Genomic DNA, 18,231 nt, shown 5'->3' on the forward strand with positions numbered 1-18,231 from the left:
TGAAGAAAAATAGTAGGGAATTTTTGGTGAAGTTACTTATAAATCCTACGATAAATATTGGGCATACAAATGGAAGAATGGCCATGAGAATCCCGAAGAGAATTTCGTGATCTTTTTCCTGAAGTTCTGGGTAAATTTCTGGAGGTTTCCTTCGAGGATGCTCTTAGAAATGGTACGATATCCTTATGTAAACCATCATATTTACGTTTGAGGTTGTTACCCGTGAATAGAAGAAATGCCGGTAAAACTCAAATAATATGTTCGAACTTTAAAGCTTGGAAAACGTTACCTGAAAGAAACAATTTGTCATACTTTACCTTTACTTCCGTTATCCGTAACGATGAATGAAGCAGTAGCACGAAGTCAATTGAGGGCTGTTCTTTCATAGCAAATCACTTCCACTCCGAATATTTTTCCTCAGCATTTTATTTGTCGTAACAATTTCATTTAAATTAAAAATCTATATTCTCTCTAATTAGCTAGAAGAAAAAGGGGGAAGAGAAGAGAAATACGTTTTAGTTGTTAGCAGGAAACTTGCATACGCACACACAGTCTGGCAGGGGGGTCGTGCCCTCATTGCGCGGAATCACTGGACAGGTCGATTCGGATATCGATGTCAAATTCCGGCTCGTACAGTTCGCTCTGCTTTTCCGACTTCTTGGCACTGGTGCTGGCCGCCGTTGCCTTGCTGTTGGTGTACCGGAACCGGCTGGCCCCGTTGACGACGATGGGATTCTGGGCGAACGATAGGAGGCTGGCGTTTTTTACCTTACCCTGGGCCTGCAGAACGGACGGAGCGACGTAAGGCTGTTTGGTCGTAGTCAGTGAGGGAGCAATGTAGGGTCGTCGTTGGACTGGTGATTTGGTCGGTCGCTGCTGCGGTTGATACCTCGAGGGTGGGGTCGAAGTCGTGGTCAGCGTAGGGGCCACGTACGGTCGGCGTGTCGAAGTAGCAATCACCGTTTCAACAAGTGGTTTCTCATCGTACGAATCCTCATCTAGCGTTGGTTGTTTCCTCTTTTTCGGGACAGGATGTGAACTGAAGTAGGAGTATCCACCGGCAATGTAGTGAAATCCGGGGATATTCGTCGGAGCAGAGTTGTTTGTCAGGAAGTGGAAGGGCGCGGACGAGTGACTAGATCCGGTCAATGGCTTGGATAGGGCCTCTTCTGACTCAGAAGAATCGTCAAAGTTATGATAATGGTTGACACGGTGTCCATTGCTGGGTGTGTGGAATCCATGTAGACTTGAATCAATGATTGAACTTGGTTTTGTAAGCGTCTTGGGCCTTGTGATTGGTCGGCGTTTAATGGGGCGCTCTGTCTCGTAGTCGGAATCGCTAGTAGAGGTCTTTTCATCGTCAACGTCATCATTATTGTCTAGGAAGGAGTGTCGAATTTTTTCGTGACTTTCGAAGATCGGAATGGAATTTTGCTGTTTGAAGCTTGCGCTGCTGGTATAGCTTGGAGCGGCTGCTGCCGCGGCCTGGAATTCGGTGTTCGCATAGCTGTGGTCTTGGATTCCCGAAGTGAAGAACTTGTTGAAATAGGGCTGCTTGAAGGGCTGCTTATAGGGTCGCTTGCTTCTCAGTGGTTGCTGATGGTTGAAATTGTGAATGCTTTGGTGCTGTTGTGGTTGTTGTAGGTGATGAAGTTTGCTCTTTTCAAATCGTGGCGCTGAACCGTCGTGGTAACTGTGGAGCAGAAGATGGGGGAATTTTGTACTATCGTGAGAATATAGGGTATAGAACTACTTAGACAACTCAATGATTCACTTTAGCAGGGGCGCGATGTTCAACCGAATCGTCGAAATCTTCGCAATAAGAAGCACTTCAATATGACTCATATTTTGAACTTAGTAGCTTTCGAACCCCCCACCTGTCAAAGTGAATCAAAGTTTTAAAAAATAGGATCTGTCTTTTTTCGTAAGAATTTAATAAAAAAGCATATCTTAAACTTCTTGCTTCTTATGAAATTCAAAAAACTGAATGAATGTTCTCTAAACTCCTTAATGTGCAATGTCCTCATATGAGCTTGCTTAAAACATTGTACAGTTTGGTGTGTCCGGTTTTAGAATCATACGAAAAGAGACCACTTCCTTGGAGATGCTAGCTTCCTGAACAATAGATTCGATTCTGTATACTCTAGAATCTAGATAGCCAGGGCCAAACTCAAACGTCCTTCAAATCTTTTCTTCCCCTCGAATTGGCTGAAATTTTGTGACCTTTCATGAAAAAGAGATTTGGTGCAATTGAATTTGTCCCGAGGTTTTGAGGGTGAACTGTGTATTCTATGCTTTTTTGCCAATAGTATCTCTTAATCGTTTCCGTTCTAAATTTTTTGCTGCTGTCATTTTTGTGCTGTGATTTGAATGTTGACCCTGTTTTCTCTACTTTTCTCAACATAAAAGATCGGTAACGATCAATCTTTGTAGACACATGTATAATAGAACAACTGAAGGGAAGCGATATCAAGAACCTTAAATCATTAAAAAGAACTTTTATGAAACGTAGTGGACCTTGGTTTTGTTCCTTTAACTTTCCTGTATCATTCGGGTCAATATGACCTAAAACAGAGAATGTGTAACGTTTTAATGAAACCACCTAACCACAGACAAACAGACGTAACAGCTAGAACAGTTATCGATTTGAAACATAGTCACGTGCACATTTACGCCCAATGCTAAATATACTTCATTTGGCCAACCGCGAACTAGGTGGCGGTAGTGAGCAAACGTCAAACTCAAACAGAAGCGATGCGAGCGCCACGAGTGGCCCGTCGGCCAACTAGCAAATATTTGAATTGGGCGCGATTTTACGGTGCGATGAAAATAATTGGAGTGTTACGTCTGTTTGTCTGTGACCTAACGCTCTGAAAAATTCAGACTTTTCCTAATATCTGAAAAATCAAATTTCTACGACGTTTCTGAAGGACTCAACAAAAATAGATACACTGAAACATTCGGGTCATATTGATCAAGATTTCACATTGCAATTTTGTAGACATTTTCCAATCAAATTTCAAAGTTTTATATACAAATGAATTGTCATCTAATGTTTCTCTAATGAATCTGAGCTAGAAACTAAGTTTGATTGGGTTTGACGGCCTAAAATCGGCGCCAAACGGATCAAGGTTCTTCCATTTTTGGCAATTTCCGTGGATCCTAGCCATGCGACATATCAAAATTTGCAGAATTTGATGAAAAATCACCTGAGGTTATCTAAGCAGACTTCAATCGGTTCCGTAGGTTCTAGAGGACTCGGTTTATGTGGTCAGTTTTCAATTTCCGTAGAACCCAATCGAACGATGTATCAAAATTTTCAGAATTATAAAATCACCTAAGATATGCAAGCAGCCTTTGACCATGTTTTGGCCATTCGGTGGCCATACAATAGGTTTCGTAGGTTCCAGAGGTCTAAAAAATGTTTACAGTTTCCATAGGACTCAGCCCTGCGACGTATCAAATTTTCAGAATTGAAACCAAAAAATATACCAGAGGTAATACAAGCAATTCTGGGCTATGTTTCGACCACTCGGTGGTCATATAATAGATTCCGGAGGTTCCAGAGGTCCCAGTGTTGTGGATAGTGAAACAAATTGTCATCAAAACAGATGAAAAACAAACAACAAAGCAGGCGTGCGATTCTTTGGCCACATTATGGTATGGGGCTCTGAACTGTTTTGATTTTGTATGGGATTTTGGCGTTTACTGGCCTTCTTCTTCATCTTGGCATAACGTCCTCACTGGGACAGAGCCTGCTTCTCAGCGTAGTGTTCTTATGAGCACTTCCACAGTTGTTAACTGAGAGCTTTCTTTGCCATTTTTTGCCATTTTCGCATTCGTATATCGTGTGGCAGGTACGATGATACTTTATGCCCAGCGATGTCAAGGAAATTTACATTACGAAAAGATCCTGGACCGACCGGGATTCGAACCCAGACACCTTCAGCATGGCTTTGCTTTGTAGGGTAGCCGCGGACTCTAATCACTCGGCTAAGGAAGGCCCCACTATTGTTTACTGGCCTTGTTGTTTACAAATTTTATGTAAGAGTGAAAGAAAGGGAAAGATTTTTGTGCAGTGACCCATAGGACAGCTGGGATTACTTGAAGTGTTTTTTTATGAAATTCAGCAAATTCACTTCAATTGCACGGCTGAGTTACAAATCATTTGTAAATTGGTCGCTTCACCGGGCCTCTGGAACCGATTCCGTGGGCACAGGGTGGCCGATAAAGCTTAGAGCAGCTAGGGTTCCCTCAATTGTTTTTATTCATAAATTCCTGCAAATTTTGATATGTCGCATAGATGTGTAAATTGACCACATATCTTTGGTATCTGTACGGGGGCTCAGAGTCCTGTTCCGTGGCCACCAGACAGTTATAACTGCTCCAAGTTGTTGATAGTGGCAACGATTTCAGTTCTGATAGGAAGCTTCTTCCCGAGCAGAAGAAAATAACTACTGAATACCAAATTGAGGTATTCCATACCAGATAATTTCCAATACTTACAACCTGAATGAGGTATGAATGAGCCTTGCATAAGAGGTAAAATACCTCAAATAATACCTTCTGCATATTCTAAAAATACCAAGCTGATAATTAGATCAGGTATTGCAATACCTAAATAATACTTGATGGATTTTCATATAAAAGTGAAATTTTTCAATAATAGTTCAATACCTCCAGCAGTCCTCAATAGCTATCGAATACCAAAATGAAGTATTTATGATTGTTTTAAACATTTTTTCAAATACCATTTTAATACCAAAATGAGGTATTGATAACTGAGCAATACCTAATTGGGGTATGATACCAAAATATGGTATGCATAAATTATTGCCGAGTTATTCTTTCCTCCTCGGGTTTATATGCAGTAGGGTGCGGCTTATTTTTCAAAAGTTCTCAAAACCAAAAATTCGTGTTCTCTTATGAGTTCAAATCACATTAGAAGAGAAACCTCAAAGTTTGAGCCAAAAACATTAGGATTTAGAGGTGGCGCAAGCGTCTTGAAGGTGAATTGAAGGTGAAAAATAACTAAATTTGTTTCAAAAAAATTATAAAGATTAGAAATCGGTTGAGGATTTATGAAGTTATGGCCAAACAAACATGATTTTTTGAGTAAAATGAAGAAAAATTTGGAGAAAACTACTTTTAACTTGGACTTGTTTCGATTTTAGAGAAATTTAAAAATATTAGAAAACTGCACTCTTGAAAGGATTTGTTAGTTGAATCCGGTAACATATTCTGGACTTTATTTGTAGAAAAAAGTTGATATGGTTGTCTTCCAGGACAAATTCATGTTGAAAGTATAAATAAATCTCACAAAAATATTTGAATAATTTGCATGAGATTTGTAGCAAAAATTTTGAAGATTCTTTAAGAAATTTGATAATCTTAAAATTCTTCAACGAATATCTAAGGGTGGCCTTAAACATTTTGCTACAACTCTATTAGAGATCAGTCAAATAGTATTTAGAACTTCTTAAGAATTTCAAACATAAAAAGTTTTCTTGTAAAAAAAAGTTTAGGATATAAGTAATAATTTTATTTATGTGATATTACTATAAAAATTGAAGCAGAACCAAAAAAGCATTAAATTAATTTCTAGTTAAATTTCTGCTAAGCTTTTGAAGAAAACTGCTGGATGGTTCTGGGGGAGTCTGGCACCCCGGCCACCACCCCCTGTTCCTACGCCAATGAAAATAGATCACATAATTATTTTGGCAGTCAATTTCACCTACTTTTAACGACTTTAGTATCATTGTTCAATCTAGAGTATCCTGGTTCTAAAGTGACCATATTTCAAAAGCCACAAGATCCATTTCGCATCAGAAAGGATATCATGAAGATTGATGAGTAGAGTGAAAAGACTCACATCATATGGAATCATCACATCGTGTATGAGATTGATAATACCATACAGTTTCACTATGTAAAATATGACATTTAAACCGAAACTTGTAAATACCGTTTGTCACAAATGTAAACAAGGTTTTCAACAGTGTTTCTCAAACTCTTTTTGACTTTCGACCTGTTATCATAAGCATCGGAAATAAATTAAATTGAGGTGAGGTGCTGTGAGTGTACAATTTAAATGCCAAACGAACAGAGAAAAAGACGTAACAATTGAATGATTTCCATCGTACTTTTCGAACTTTCAAGAGCACAATTCTAAAGAACCAGCTATTCTTTCACGATGAAAATTTGATCGATTGGTCACTTGCAGGTGTTAACCACCTGACCAGTGAGTTACAATAAAATTATTATAGAGTTTGTTACTCAGATAGCACGTATTTTCTAACAAAATATGTTACAATTTTGAATGATCGGTAGTTAAAATAACAAAATGTTCTTTACATTAAATAAAATTTAAACAAAATATATTATAATTTGAGCGAAAATATAACTCACCGTACTATTTTTCATAGCTCAATTCTAACAAAATGGAAAAAAATAAACATGGTCAAATGCTTGTAGATTCATCATAACAAATTTTGAAATAATGATGTTATGAATCAAAACTTAAAATGTAATTTATAACAAAAATAAACAAGGTTTGTTTGTGATACAATTTGGTTGTAATCCACTACCTGACCAGTGGATTACAACCAATTTGTATCACAAACAAACCTTGTTTATTTTTGTTATAAAGATTGATGAAATTTCAGAGCACTGTTCGGTTCTCTAGATTTGTGCTCTTAAAAATCCGATGGCTTCATTTCATCTTCACCTTAAAATCCTTGGAACATTGCAAAATATATTCCTGATAGATCACGGATGGTGGATTGTTGACGATGTGCTTGCAACCTTTTTATGATAAGCTCATCCCAAATTTCAAAATGATTTTTAACAGATTATAGGTCAGATTGTAAGTAGATTTCTCATCACATTCTAAGCTTTATTCCTCAAAAATATTCTGCAAGAATCCTAGTTGCTTGTTAAGGCCTTCGTTGTAATTCTGGTTTGATTTGTCCTTGTTGCTTCTCAAACTACTTGTGCGATCTCTGATAAGGTTTTATGATTTTTCTAGGAAGATTTACAGCACATTCTTACGGGAAATTTTCCCAGTGTGATTGCTTACACTCTTGAAAGTTAGTAAGTATATTTTTGGTAAAATGTAGAGATGTTTAATATATTTGTGGTACAGAACGTGCAAAAATAATTTGGATTCCTAACGAGATTCTTGACAAAATTCCTGATGAATTACTGGAGAAATATTTTTTGGATTTCTATCAGAATATTGAGTAAATTTCGTAGGGAAACGTTCACATGATTCTGTCGATGTTTTCGGCAAGGAGATAGAAGCTTCGTAAGGTTAAACAAATCTTCAGAAATTTATCAATAAAATTCTTTGGAAACGTTCATTGATAGCGTTACGCAAAATTTGGGAATTTTAATCCCTACTCAAAATAGCGTGACGTAATTTATGGTCAACTCCTTAGGAGCCATTCATTCAACAAAGATGTACTAAATATAATAATAGAAGTTCTTCTAATACTTTTGAAGATTTTGCTGCTTTTTCCAGAAGATCGGTTTCTCCAATGTCGTTTCCCCGAATACCAGATCCGCAAAAACCCCATTTCTTCGAATAGCCAATTTTCCTGAAAAGTGCTTGGCACTCATAATTGTAAAAACTTCATACTTTTAATAAAATTTAAATGAACTGGTCATCTGTTATGCACCCTTCTTTATTCATTATTCATTTGCGATGTTTTTAAGTCCTACCATCCTCGGCAGCTTTGGCAATATCTGTTTAATTGAGAATAATTAAATCTCCTTCTTTTGATTATCGTTCTTTCTAGTTTGCCACCATCACACTGAAGACTATTATGGTACATTTCTGCATGCACTGCATTACTTTTCGGGGAAAAGGGTCATTCGGAAAAATGACATTCGAGGGAAACGGTCATTCGAAGAACTGGCGTATGGGGAAATTACATTCCGGGTAACGATATTTAGAGAAAACGACATTAGGAGATAATTAAAAAAAGACAATTTACTACACCGTCTTCAGCCAAAGGCTGCACATATTGAACAATCACGAACATTAGGCAACGGACAACACAGAACACCCAGTAGTCCAGTTATGAATTTTTCGTTTGGGATCATCCAAATATTACGTAACGCAACAGGGGGAGGGGGTCTTACATGGTGTTACGGTCCATACAAAAATTTTAAATTTTCCATACAAAAGCTGTTATATGGGGGAGGGAGGGGGTCTAATATTGGAAAATTTTGCGTTACGTAATATTTGAATGAACCCTTTGACGTAAAGTTTCCACCGATTGGAGTGGGGAATCGAACCCACGCTTCGTGGCACAATACGCCTAAACGGCTGACGCCGTTAACCGCACGGCTACGAAGCCCACAACATCTAGCGTAACGCTTAAAGCTGGAATATTTATTCAACATCTAGCGTAACGCTTAAAGCTGGAATATTTATTCAATCAGTATAGTTCTAAATTTTACATACGTGATTCCAGCTTACAAGTTCGGTTTACTTTTGTGTGCAATATTACTCGAACCAAAGGGTATGGTAGATTACTCTATATCAGGGGTTTTCAGCCTTTTTGGCTTGCGGAGCACTTTTCGGAAAAAATTGTTGCGCGGAGCACCTGTTCTTAATCATTACTCCGTTTGAAATTTAGATTTTTTACACGCTTAAATCGATCAATTAATTCCTATGAAAATTATTGATTTAAATTCTAATCTAAATATATTTGTTTTATTTTATTAAGCAACTTCTATATATCGAGGCATCTAAATGAAATTTTATAAGGTTTTTCGCCAAATACATCAGAATTCGTTGCTTGAAGGAAAATGAAAATATGTTTGATTTTTCGTCAAATATTTCAAAGCTCGTGACTTGAAAAGAGCCAAAACAATTCGGTTGAGAAATTCATCGAATTTTGTTGATAGTTCAAACAACTGAGCGAGTTTCTGTAACGAAAATTTCTATTTCAAGCCTTTATTAATGTCTGAATGGGTTGACTACAAGTTCAGTTCTTTCAGAAATATTCATAATTTTGATGAAAACATCCCTAATTTTGTATCACGGTGTCAAAATTTCGATTATAACCAAAGTTGCATGTACCTCAGATTTTTTTCGACAAAGATAAATATCCCAACAAAACTATCACACCAAGAGAGTTACAAAATATTCTGTCGGGCAATATTGGATCATTTAAACTTCAAGGATTGTTTTGCATATTACAATCAAGAAAACCCTAGTTTGAAGCTTAAAACCTTCCTACTCAAAATGAGAGTTCTGTTTGATCTTTCGACCTTTACGCTTGCTTCTGCGGGAGCGAGTGACGAGGGCAGGATCAAACATGTCGCGCGTCGCGTGTCGCGTGAAAAAGTTCCGCGATCGGTCTGTTTGACCTTCGACCTTGACGCTTGCTCCTTGGCAGTGCGTCAAGTAAGCCCGAGCAGTCGTCAGTAGTTTTCCCTCTCGGGTCGTGCGCCTATTTTCTCTGAGTGCTTCTATATAACGGAGTAAACGAGTTGAGCTGAAAGTGGATTGTTGCTGCTCAGTCAAGGATGATGGATCAATTGGTGAGCTCGTTTCATGCTACTATTTCTAATCTATAAAATATGTATGACTGCACATTTAATCGATTCAATGGTAGGACGTAAAAATGATTTTTCAACAAACTATGAATGGTTCGTCAATATGAGTGTCGAAATAAACTCTATTTCATAAATTATTTATGTTTAACATTTTTTTTGTTTTCAAAACACCTCTTTCTTTTCATCTTTATTTTGTAATTAAAAAAACTTTGAATGGTTCGAAACTACAAGTGTAGACTTGCGAAAGGTTCACTTTATTCAACAAACTTTCGATTGTTTGCCACTGTAAGTGTCGGCATAAGAATAAGAGTGTTCTATGATGTTCCAGCCAATCGAGTATTTTGTTTCTTTTCAAATAAGTAACATATAATAACACATGCTTTCGTCCTGACAGCTGTAGGAATGTTACATTTAAGTATTTTTTCAACAAACTTTGAATGGTTCGTCACCTAAAGTGTCGGCATAATTTTCCTCTACATAGAAAATTGTTCATATCAAATAAAAATATTATATTTTCATAAAAGCTTATTTATACTTGACAAATAACTATTTATCATGGTCTAATCACTTATCAAAGTGAATCCTTTGACCCAACGATCCTCCCCATTACCAAACATCCCTCCCAGTAACCTTTTTGGAGATGCAGAGGCAAACACGGTCTCCAAATAGCAAAGGTTACACACTAACATTCCTTCCCTCAATCCCACCTGACTGCAAGGACGTGGCCGGCGCCGTTATTGTCCTTGTATAAATAGATGCACTGGATTATGCACACTGAAGAAGATTATGGCCAATCCCAGCCGAACTTCAAGTTGATTCTTTGTGCATTTTCACTGACTTCGGTCAATCACGGAATAGCAACCTTTGATATGTGTAGTCAGTCTAAGCTAAGCTAAGCTAAGCTAAAACCTTCATACTCAAAATGAATGGGAAAACTTTAACCGACCGAATATTTGTAACCTTCCCGTTGCAAAATATTAGCCCAAATGATAAACTTTTTCGCAAAATGCATTCTAGTCAAAATTTAGTTGGGCTCAGCTTTCAACATATCTCGCATATCTTATGAGCTCGCGCTAAAAGCCATTGAGCTAGTTGGTTGGTAGCTCGTTGGTTTTAAGCAAACAAATGGACCAAAAATAAAACTATCTTCAATGCGAGATACAGGAGGATGTTCTCTTCATAGTAGCATCCAAAGCTGCACTAATGAGACAACATTGTTTGATACGCACTGCAGATTTTAGCTTATTTAGTATAATTAAAAAATGAACCGAATTTCGTTCAACTTTATATTTTTCACGATAAGATACTGAACTGAAAAGCAAATCCTGAAAATTTCGTTTGAACATGTTTAAATATCTTGGATTTTTTTTAATATTTGTATGGAAAACAAGTTTGGAACTTACCTGCCCATTTTCTCAAAACTATTCACATATGGTACTGACTTGCGATTCACGGCAGTACAAGACTAGTAAAAGCTGTGTTTTGTCATTCAGCATAAGATCGAAAACATCACAAGTTGAGGATGAATTTAAAGCACCTCTAAATTTTCAAGAGTACAAATCTAAAGAACAAAACAGCGGTTTTAAATGTAAATTAGACCGATTGGGAAATACAGCTTTCAGCGCGATTCATTGTTTTGTTCTTGAAATTTATACTCCGGGAAATTCAGAAGCATATTTTAAAATAAAAAGCAGAGATATTTCAAAGTTTTGTTAAAAATTTTCAAAACTGTCGCGGAGCACCTGCCAAGTCTTCGCATCAAGTGCTCCGTGGAGCACGATATGAAAACCGCTGCTCTATATAAATGATAAGATGATCAGTTAGGGGTTTATGAAAGAAGAAATAATAGCATACTTAGTCCGTTTGTCATACTCGCCGACGTACGGCTAGGATAACGGTTGCCTGGGATTGCTATAGAGATAAAGTTTAATCTTTAGGTTACTGTAATCCATCAAACAATTCACTTTCTAACCTACAATACAATTTCTCTCAACCAAACCATCAGTAAACCAGAGTATCACCAATAGACTGGCCCTTAAATAAAAAAGTTGTAAAACTCAACGGGGCACCCCCTAGATATGAGCTTTAGGGTAAGAAAAACGCTCTCTCAAAATTTCAACTCAAATGGTTGCTCCACCAGCTGGCGCATTCGATTTGAAGTTTGTATGGGATATTCGTCTCAAATATATTGAGAATTGATCCTATGTCACTGTTTCGTTCCGTATACTGATTTTTCGCGTTCAAATAAGCCCAGAATGACAAATACACTAGTTGATACCCTAATGAACATAATTGCAGAAGGTTGTATCTGGATTTAATCTCATTTTCATTACTCTTTTAGTTGTTGAAAGTTAGGCTTAGATCAGCACTCCAGTACAGTCACTTATATGCATGCGACATGTGCCTCAGTTCGCCCAGCGTCATAGGTGGCTATGATGCGCTTAGTGGCTACCTCCAAGCTATCTTGAAGAAATACAAGCAGTATTACATGATATACTTCAGATGGTTAAAACACCAACTTTAGGGGTCGTCCATAAATGACGTAGCTTTTTAGGGGGGAGGGGGGTCTTCACGAATTTGTGACGAAGTGTGACGAGGGGGAGGGAGGGGTCCTAGCTAGTGGACGTAGCATTTTGAATCAAGTCCGTAAAAAGAAAAGCGCTGAAAAAAATTGCATACAATTATATTTTATGAAACCTTCGTTTTTTCCTTATAAACTTGGGTTATAAAATTATGATTAAGCTTCAAAACATTCATATGACAAGATTGAAAAAATATCTATGATACTTTAGATTTTCTTGATAAATGCAATCAAACAGATGTTTTGAAGCTATAAATAATTATGTGAATATTATATTATATTCGCGTCTAAATTAATAAATTTATAAATAAACAAAATAAGTTTAATGAATTGAATAAAAATCAATGCTCTAACTACTTGGAGTACATTTTTGTTTGCCATTTGTTAACATGACATAAAGTCAGCCGTTTTAGTTTTATCCATATTTTCTGTTGGGGATTTATTTCTTCAAGAAAATGAAATATGTTCTTCTTGGCAAATTTTACATTTAAAGCAAGATATTTATTCCGTGAATTATGCCTTCAATGTTGCAGGAGATCTCCACCCAATCAACTTATCATTTGTTTTGATATATCAATGCTCTTGATGGAATAGCCTGAATATTAATGAGGATAATTGATTCGAGTGTTAACAAAATTGCCCTATCATTAAATTTTGTTAATAACTCGGTAATTTGAAGAATTTTTATTATTTAACGGTTTCATTATAGATAGTGTAAGATTATTTCAGTATGGAAACGATAATGAAAATCAACTGAAATATTAATAGAGGTTATTGTATTTGTATAATTTTCTAAACATTCCAAATATTTCAAGTGTAATCTTTTATGTATCTGGACACTGTTTGCTAAAATGATTTGAAATTGAATAATATTAACGATGATTCATTTCAAATTAATCTATTTTCTTGATTATCTTCATTGAAATCTATTTCCTAACAACGAATAATTAAAAAAAAAACAATCCTCTAATATAACGAAATTTTTGTTCAATATATTATAAATGATATTGGACCATAACTCGACAGTAACGAGCTTCATCAATCCAATCATTTTTTTCACATTTGTTATAGTAAACTTGTTTTTTTATGGTAAGAACAGCAATAGTAATATAATTTAGTCTATAAGAAACTGGAAACCAAAACCAAGGAAAATGTTTATTTAAAACTTTTCCAAATTACTTTTGAGCGCTACTGTATGTCAAACTATTAGAATAGATTATCCTTTCATTTCAATCAGTTATTAATATCAACCTTCTTAACCCAGTCACTAAGGAAAACAAATTAAAAAAATATGGGGGGGGGGGGGGGTGCTCGATATGCTACGTATTTTCCAGGGGGGAGTACCAGCATTTGTGACGAAAAGCTACGAGGGGGGAGGGGGGTGTAAAAAATCAGTGAAAAAATGCTACGTCATTTATGGACGGCCCCTTATTAGTTTTGATCATGGTACAATCTTCTACAATATTCTTCGCTATTACATCAAGTAGTGTTTTTGACATTCTGGGTCCAATTCAACGCTATCATCAATTTTCCTGAATCAAACAGTAGATGATGTGCTGTTGCTCATATGTTTGAGCTGAAAATCCCATATTAAATTCAATTCAAATGCGCCAGCTCATGGAACGACCAAATGAGCTGAATTTTTCAGAAAGGCTTCCTCCAACCCCAAGAAATAATCCTGGAGGGTGCCCCATGGAATCATACAACTTTATTTTTCTCCCATACTGAGCTGGGCCAGTCTAATCACCAAATAGGGATGGTACACAAACTATGTCACGCTAAATTTCAACTTTTTTGACCACCTCCCTCCCCTTTGTCACGTTTTTTGTATGAGTCCTCCGAAATTTTTGTAAGGCTTGTCACGCTTGGCTTGACCCCCTCCTCCCCCTCGGAGCGTGACGTAATTTGTGCATGACCCCAATACTACTGAACTACGACCGATTTCAAAGTTCACTATCGCAACTAATTACACAGTATTGTTGAATTTATCAATTTAAAGCATCAAAAAGTGAATATTGGAAATTTATTCCTTAGACCATTTAGGCACGTGCACTATTGCTATGACTTTCGCCACATTCTATTGTCGCCTTTGTGTGGTATATCTAGGCTCCGTTCTCTCTGTTTCGCATAAGCGATTCATTGTTGGCAGGGTTGCCAAAAGTGGAGCTGTGTCGCCAACAGTTACCAAGAATCAACCATGCGAATAATTGTCATCAGATGTCGACTTAAGTAAGTATATTAATTTCTCTACCAACAGCGTAATTTGTTTGCATTATTATTTTTAAATATTAAATCACGATAACTTTATGGTTTTTCGATAGTTTTGCACCATTTTTTTCACAAGTTTTTAAAAAAAACTCTTCTACTTTTAGTACCGGTGTCGATTTTGATCATTGGTCATCTGGATCTGAAGATGTTCCTGAATTCCTTAGGGGACCTCCACGACGGCCATAACCTACGTAAACATCTCAAGATACAGATGTTTTCTAATATTCTGTTATTTGCTTTTTAAAACAATACTTTTGTGAAGGTCTGATGTGAAAAAATAAAGTAATTCATTCAACCGTTTTTGAAAATTGCGCCTCATGTTGCTGGTATCACTCAGGCCGAAATGAGACTTTGAAATAAAAAAATGTTATTTTGATGATTCTTACATTTTGCTTCAATTTGCATTATTTTTTCAGAGAAGCTCCTCATCACACTATATAGCCCATTTTTATTATTTTTTTTGATAAATTGACTAAAACAAAATGGCGGCCAAAGTGGTGGTCCCCCAAATAACATCGGAATATTTTCAAAACTGATGATCAATTATTGATCATTGATAATTTGATTTTGAAGATATTCCGATGTTATTTAAGAGACCAGCATTTGCCTTATTAAATTCAAAAATACTGATAATAGAAGAGTTTTTTTGAGAGCTTGCGCAAATTATAGAGAAACAACAAAGTTTTTGGAATTTTAACCCTCTAATACCCAACCCCGCCTTTAGACGGGGTACACTTAGGAATTTTGTGTATTTTTTCGTAGCTCGGAAATCAAAATGATTTTATTTTTGGCTTATACCTTGACTCATAACACGCATATAAGAAAAGTTTTTTATGACTTTTGAAACTTTTTTGTATTTTTAGAAATTGTTTAAAAAATTGCATTCTTGTAGGTTATAACAAATGCCTGGGCTTCATTTAACGTGTAGTATAAAAATCGTACCTTTTATATTTTTCTACGATTAACCTATCACAAACGAAGAGCATGGTGGTATTAAAATCATTTCAAACCTGTTTTTCCGTAAATTACACGGAAAATAAAATACGCTCCGAAAAAAAATTAAAAATTTAATATTATAAATTTTTATTATTGCCAAAAATCAACAACTAGAAAAGGCTTCAAGAAAAAATGAAAAAAACTAGGGATGTTCAAAAACAAAAATTATAAAAATCAAAAACCAAAATTTAAAAATTTGCGAATAAAAATAAATAAATGCCCAAAACGTGTTTAGAACGATTTTAGATAACGAAAAACAAAACTTAAATCGAAAATAAAAATTTGGGTATTAGAGGGTTAATATTTTTTTTGGTAAAGAAATGGAGCTGCTATTAGAGGAGTTAAGGTTATCATTTCTCCACCTTTTAATTTTAACTATAATTTTTGTGTTAAAACAAAGTGAGATTTCCATTATTTGTTCTACATGTGAATAAATTACCGTAAAAACCCTGAAACGGGTATAACGTCATTTTGTAAAGAGAGTTGGTTGGACAAAATTTTTTTTATAGTGAACTTATCAATACTCAATTATTTGTCTCGAGTGAAAGACCACATCGAGAATATAGAGTAAGCGTGAGTTGACTGTACTGCTTTATAGAGATTCAATTTATATTACAAAATAATATATTTTGCCCATACAAGAGGCTCACAACAAAGTTGTTCACAAGTTCTCTGCAAAGTAACTAAAAAGTTCACATTTAATAATCATTTGGCTTTGAAGCTGTTTAACATACTCCTCGTAACTTAATCGAATTCTTGTTCCTTTAGTTCCGTTTGGTACTTTATACAGTCTATGCTATGCTATGCTAATAGTTTCGTTTGGTACTTTATGTAGTCCACTTCTACAAACGTTAGATTATTACGGTTTTTCCTACTAATAATTAAACTGCTTTCTGGTACAATTTGCTACAGAAGTGTATACTCACTGATAATCGTATTCATGACCGTCAACAGTTTTGATGTAGTCAACGCGGTGCTCCGTAACGCCATAGGATTTGACAAACTTTGCCAGGCAAAATATGTTCTGTTGAAGAAAGGGGAGAAAGGGGAGAAAGGGAAAAAAGGTAATGTCAAGCGTTAGTTGGAAGTTGATTTGAGTACATAGTAGGTAGCATATGTAAGCTGTCCGGCGAGTGAGATTGTGCACAGAAGATATGGAAAGCGGTTCCGCGTACAATGTCGGTTGTTGGCGATGTCCGAAGGCGATGAATATTTAATTCGCAAACCGATAGGATACCCCCATTAGTAACCCGTAATTGACGATGACGGAAACTTTGCCACTGTTAGTACCACGTGATACAATCCAAGCGAAACCCCCAAGTGGATTTCGTGGAAAGCTTGTTTGATTGGAGGAGATTTTTCTTTTGGAAAGGTTGATACCTGATGCAGAGACAACTAGATGTAACATTGACGAAATTTTTATTGCCCATTAAATCTGACAACCAGAGGCGCCGTATAATTTTTATACGTATTTGACGTGTTTATACTTGTTTGAGTGTGATTCACACTATCGCCATCTGCAAGTCTTGTTGCACAAAACAGTGCAAAGCGCTTTCCAGGGGATAATGGTATGAATTTAGCGATGGATTTCAAAAAATGTGTTACACGTGTTACGCCTGTTTGCTTGTGCCCGATAGCCCTGAAAACAACCGGGAAATGCCTTTCGAATTTCCACCATTGCGTGGTAATGCCCGTTGCTAAATATAACTTACATTTATTGTAAAGAACCACGCAGACATCACGACGCTGGCTTTCCAGGGTCATTAATTTTATTGCCCACTCTACTATATGGAATTAATTCCGAAGTGAGGCGAAAGCTCTACTAATGGCGTTCAAAATCAATGTCAAGATCAACAACCGGGTCCACGCTCCGGATGTTGACACTCACTCACTGCTCTTTGGTGAATAGCAGCATTGCGACAGTTCGTTCGTGCCTGAAACGAAGTCGCAATACAACGGAGCCCAGATTTATATTTTTATCTAACAGCTACCAGCGCCCATCAACGCAAATTTGGTTAAACTTTTATTCACAGTGCCAGCTGCCAAAACGGGTGATAGAGACGACAATTAGGTGATTTGGAAGAGCCTACACCCAGCTAGTATCTGCAAGGTTTCAAAACATTTTCGAATGAATATCTTAAGCGGCTCTTAGACGACTTCTCTTCTTCTTCTTTCCGGCGTTACATTTCCATTGGGACAGAACCTGCTTCTCAGCGTTGTGTTCTTTTGAGCATTTCCGCAGTTATTAGCTGAGATCTTTCTTTGTCAATTAAACATTTTTGCATTTGTGTATCGTGTGGAAGGCACGATGATACTCTCCACGTCCTAGGAAGTCGAGAAATTTACCAACCCGAAAATATCCATCGGGATTGGAATCTACGACCCTCAGCTTAGTCTTTTGCTGAACAGCTGAGCGTTTACCATATATCTGCTATCTGGGCCACATGCAAGTCTAATCTGTAAGAAAACGTGAACCTTGTTTTGGGTGTACCGTTCCGGTTCCGGCGCTATGAAGACGATGAGCAGCCAATGCCTGGTGGATAAGGTATGAAGAAAGTGGATTCCATTGCAGAATACTAAATGGAGTAAGAAGACTAGTATCAAGTTACCTCTCTGACTATCAACCGACTGCAGCGGTTAGCAGATTATTTTAAGTTTTCATAATTATGGGGAAAACTGGGAGCAATTCCATAACTGATAGTCGTTATTGGGTGATGAAAGTAAAATATTTGGTGCGAGCTGAGTAAAACGGATTCATAGCATACAGACACTAATTAACCATTTCCATCGGACTGAAATTAAATGGAAAGAATGCA

The 18,231-nt window shown here is 36.6% G+C and overlaps 2 protein-coding genes across 3 annotated transcripts in view; one reads left to right on the forward strand and one right to left on the reverse strand.

Annotated features, from left to right (window-relative positions):
• LOC5576358 (putative thiamine transporter SLC35F3) overlaps positions 1-18,231 on the forward strand; it is a 224,260-nt gene that overhangs the window by 51,091 nt on the left and 154,938 nt on the right. The window lies entirely within an intron of this gene.
• Positions 416-18,231, reverse strand: part of LOC110674086 — a 114,730-nt gene continuing 96,914 nt past the window's right edge. Inside the window, exons 2-3 of the mRNA XM_021837608.1 lie at positions 16,342-16,439; positions 416-1,693 (exon numbers count right to left, since the gene is read on the reverse strand). Of these exons, the coding sequence (XP_021693300.1) occupies positions 574-1,693; positions 16,342-16,439 (1,218 nt within the window). The 3' untranslated portion in view covers positions 416-573. The remainder of the gene's footprint in view (positions 1,694-16,341; positions 16,440-18,231) is intronic.

The sequence above is a fragment of the Aedes aegypti genome, chromosome 1 (genome assembly GCF_002204515.2).
Source record: "Aedes aegypti strain LVP_AGWG chromosome 1, AaegL5.0 Primary Assembly, whole genome shotgun sequence".
NCBI lineage: Eukaryota > Metazoa > Arthropoda > Insecta > Diptera > Culicidae > Aedes > Aedes aegypti.